This window comes from Gracilinanus agilis, chromosome 4, assembly GCF_016433145.1.
Source record: "Gracilinanus agilis isolate LMUSP501 chromosome 4, AgileGrace, whole genome shotgun sequence".
Classification (NCBI taxonomy): Eukaryota; Metazoa; Chordata; class Mammalia; order Didelphimorphia; family Didelphidae; genus Gracilinanus; species Gracilinanus agilis.
Window position 1 is genome coordinate 245,306,361 of NC_058133.1, and position 4,196 is coordinate 245,310,556.

General features: G+C 37.8%; 1 protein-coding gene across 1 annotated transcript; it reads left to right on the plus strand.

Annotated features, from left to right (window-relative positions):
* Window positions 1–2,969: 2,969 nt before the first annotated feature.
* LOC123246272 (olfactory receptor 2T11-like) lies at window positions 2,970–3,893 on the plus strand. The gene has a single exon (XM_044675194.1). The coding sequence runs from the start codon at window positions 2,970–2,972 to the stop codon at window positions 3,891–3,893; it is 924 nt and encodes a 307-aa protein (XP_044531129.1).
* The last annotated feature ends 303 nt before the right edge of the window (window positions 3,894–4,196 follow it).

Genomic DNA, 4,196 nt, shown 5'->3' on the forward strand with positions numbered 1-4,196 from the left:
ACCAAGAAAATTAACTGATTTGTGGGGAGCCAATAATTACTTTAGAGTAGATGAGTCATACAATTAAAGAGCTGCATTAGGAAGATTACTTAGAAGGCAGAGTGAAGTTTTTGGTGGTGGTGGTACTCTTGCTCTTAGAAGAGATGACTCATTGGGAATTTTAAAAATGTGAAGATGAAAGATATCAATAAGTTTTGTTATTTAATTTTTAAATGATGTGAAGGATGGATTGGAGAGGCCATAGGCTCAAGTTAGCAAGATAGGTTATAAAGTTATTTCAAGTTCAGTTGATATAATGGTGTGATGAAGACTTAAACTACAGTGTTGAGTGGAAGTAGAAAGAAAAGAGGTATAATAAGAGTTAATATGAAGGTTATAATAGACACTATCATTCAGCTCTAGGCATTTTCTCTGGCTATCTCTCATGCCTGGAATACTCTTTCTTCATTTCCTCCTATTACTGACTTCCCCTGGCTTCCTCTAAGTCCCAACTAAAATCCTATTTTCTATAGGAAGCCTTTCCCAATTCCCATTAATTCTAGTGCCTTTTCCTTTTTTAAAATTATATCCAATTTATCTAGAAAATAGCTTATTTGTACATATTTGCTTATTATCTCCCTTATTATATTGTGAGTCCTTTAAGGACAGAAATTATACATATTGCCTCTTTTGTATCCCTATACTTAATACTTAACACCATGCCTGGCACATAATAGGTGCTTAATAAATGTTTATTGACTACTTGACTAATAGTAACTTTAATTTATATAGCATTTTAATATCAATACTTTGACTCACAACAACCATATGAAGTACAAAGTAGAATTAGTATTATCCCTATCTCACAAAGGAGAAAACTAGACTCAGAAGAGTTAAATTATTTGCCTAAGATCATATAAAAATGTTAGTACCACAACTTGAAGTCAGGCCTTCAAGCTAAATAGGTCCAAGGATTTTTCTTCTGTATCATGCTACCCTAACAACTAACTGGATGGGAGAAAGAATGGAGAAAAAAATTTAATCCTTAAGAAACAGGAGAATGGAGGTGCCAACAACATAAATGGAAACGTTATGGAAAGTACATATTTTAGTATGTTACATACTTGTTTAGCTTTAAAAAGGGAAGTGAGGGAGATTAACCCCCATTGCCTAGCCTTTACCACTCTTCTGCCTTGGAACCAATACATAAGTTTTGATTCTAAGATGGAAAATAAGGGTTTTGGGGTTTTTTAAGAGAATTGCTCAGAGGACTATAAAGTAAAGTGACTTGTCAAGAATCACACAGCCAGTATGCGTCAGAGGTAGAACCTTAACCCAAGTCTTGCTAGTTCTAAGGCCAGCTCTTTATCCCCCAAACCAGCTGCCCCCTGAGCAACTCCTTAAAAGTCTAAGTTGCAGAGAAGCTGCTGACCTGCATTAGGGGAGGAGTTTTACCATTGAAGGAGAACCTTGTACCAAGGAAATCACAGTTCAAAAAACAAAACAAAACCAGAGGAAAATCAAGAGAACAATGCCAAGATCTGAAGCACGGCTAACAAACTTCTTAGTGTTGAATGCCTAGTTTTCTAGTTTTTTTCCATTTTACTTTCTACATGCTAACAGAACATAAGCAGGACTGATCAAGTGTATCTCTGATCTATGAGGTAAGGAAAGACAAGAAAAATTATACCAATTGAGAGGAGCTCGGTGGTTCAGTGGATAGAGAGCCAAGTCTAGAGATAAGAGGTCTTTGGATAAAATCTGGCCTCAGACACTTCCTAGCTGTGTGACCCTGGGCAAGTCACTTAATCCCCATTGCCTAGCCCTTATCACTCTTTTGCCTTAGAACTAATTCATAGTATTGATTCTAACTTAGAAGGTAAGAGGTGTTGTTTTGTTTTTAAAGAATTATATCAGCCATTTGAGAAACCTAGGCCATCTTCCACCAAAGAGCAAGTTGAACATAAGCTGTCTCTTAACTCTTATAGATAATGATTGCTCTTTCAAGTAATGAAGAGATTGATAACAATGAGACTGCATATCAAACAACATTAGTCTTTATGCCATCTTCAGCATGCTTGATATATTTATTCATTCAACAAATATTTGTGACATGTGAGGTGAGATAGTACACCTAGGACTGCTACAAATATACCTGCTCATACTTTAGCTCATTCCTCTTCTTTTGGTAATCTACTGAAAGCATCCAACTCTTACATAATTATTTAATTTCATTAATTAGCCACCCAGTTATCTAAAAGTTTGGCTACCTGATTACTCCAAGCTTAGTCTACTAAATGATGAACTAATTCACAATGTGCTCAGTGAAGTACAGTGGCTTTTTCAAAATAGCTGCAGTATGTAAGCTACTGTTCCTTTCACCTTATTAACTTTGAGGTCTACATACATCTGCAGATATGACCTGGAATATGTTCAGAAATGACCAAAAAAAAAAAAAAAGGAAAAAAATTCTCATCTTCTCTTCAAGCCCCCACCTCTTGCTTTTGAGGTCTTCTCTTATCATTTTTCATTCAATACCAACTTCATTCATAGGACTTTATGGCCCTATTTTTAAAAAATTTACTTTTTAATGGTCATGTGAGTTATTAAAACATAGTAAGTTAACCAAAATAATGTTGGAAATAACATAAAATATAAAGGACTTTCAGCCAGCCATCTACAATGAAACTGATGCACAGGATCAATTTCCCTTTCTCCCCACAGTTCTCCAGAAGCAATCTCAGCTCTTACTAGAACAGTGAGTAGTTTGGACTAATTGGAAGATAGAGAAAGTGAAGTAGAGTAACAAGTGATTAATCTAGACAGGTAAGACGATGCCAGATTGTGGAGAGCCTTGAATGTGTTGCCCTTTTCTAGGGCTGGGAAAGAGAAATTGGAAGGTTGGATCAACAGATCAATAACCTTTAATCAGACCTCATATTCTTGGTTTCCTTCTTCCTTCCTTTACTTCAGTCTGATCAGGCAGTTACATGGAAAAAAGGAATGAGACATTGAGCACTGATTTCATTCTCCTTGGACTCTTTCCGGACATGAAACATATCAGCTTTCTTGTTTTGATTATCCTCTTGGTATATATTGTCTCCCTCACTGCAAACACTGGCCTGATTTTCCTGATTTGGGTGGATCCTCGACTCCACATTCCCATGTACTTCCTGCTCAGTCAGCTTGCAATAATAGACTTGACTCTGATCTCCAGCACTGTGCCCAAGATGGCTGCTGACTTTTTCTCAAGAAGGACAAAGATCTCACATGTTGCTTGTGGTACCCAGATCTTTTTCTTCCTAACCTTAGGAATCGCTGAATGTATCCTCCTCACCCTCATGGCCTATGACCGCTATGTGGCCATCTGTAAACCTCTGAGATATCCTATTATCATGAGCCAGAGAACCTGCATAAAAATGACATGTGTCTCCTGGTTTGGAGGTGCCTTCATTTCCCTTGTCCACACAGCCTATGTCATGCATTTTCCCATCTGTGGCTCCAGGAAAATTCCCCATTTTCTCTGTGAGGTCATGGCCATTCTGAAAATCACCTGTGAGGACATTAGAGCCTATGAGAAGGCGGTGGTAGTAACGAGCATTGTGGTGCTCCTTGTCCCATTGTCACTCATCCTTTCTTCTTATACCCTCATTTTCCTCAGTGTCCTCCGCATGAATTCCCCTAAGGGGAGAAACAAAGCCCTGGCCACCTGTTCCTCTCATTTGACTGTAGTGAGCCTCTACTATGGTCCAGCCATTGTAGTCTACATGAGACCAAGTTATTACCACAGCCCCAAAATAGACCAGATACTCTTTGTGCTTGGGGCTATCCTCACTCCTATGATGAACCCCCTCATTTACAGTCTGAGAAACAAGGAAGTTGTGGGAGCACTGAAGAAAATTCTGGAAAAGTGACTGACTACAACTTAGAATTAGAATAGATATGGCAGCTACTCATTAAATCACGGATTTTTCTTGATATCAGGAACTCAAAGGATAGAAAATTTAAGGCAAAATTTGAATTTGTCAAGTTTTTAAGATGGAAAGCTGAGCCTGAGGAGCTAGGTATGAAACATCATAGCATACTGAAGAGTATGAATTTGGAGTGAAAAAAAATCTGGATTTAGCTCATGCCTCAGATACTAACTAGCTGTGTTAACTATAGACAAGTTGCTTAACTTCTTTCACATTCAGATTCCTCATCTATAAAATGGGGAT

Excerpts from the sequence above, each read along its gene's own strand:
- LOC123246272 (XM_044675194.1), top strand. The coding sequence starts at position 2,970 with ATGGAAAAAAGGAATGAGACATTGAGCACTGATTTCATTCTCCTTGGA.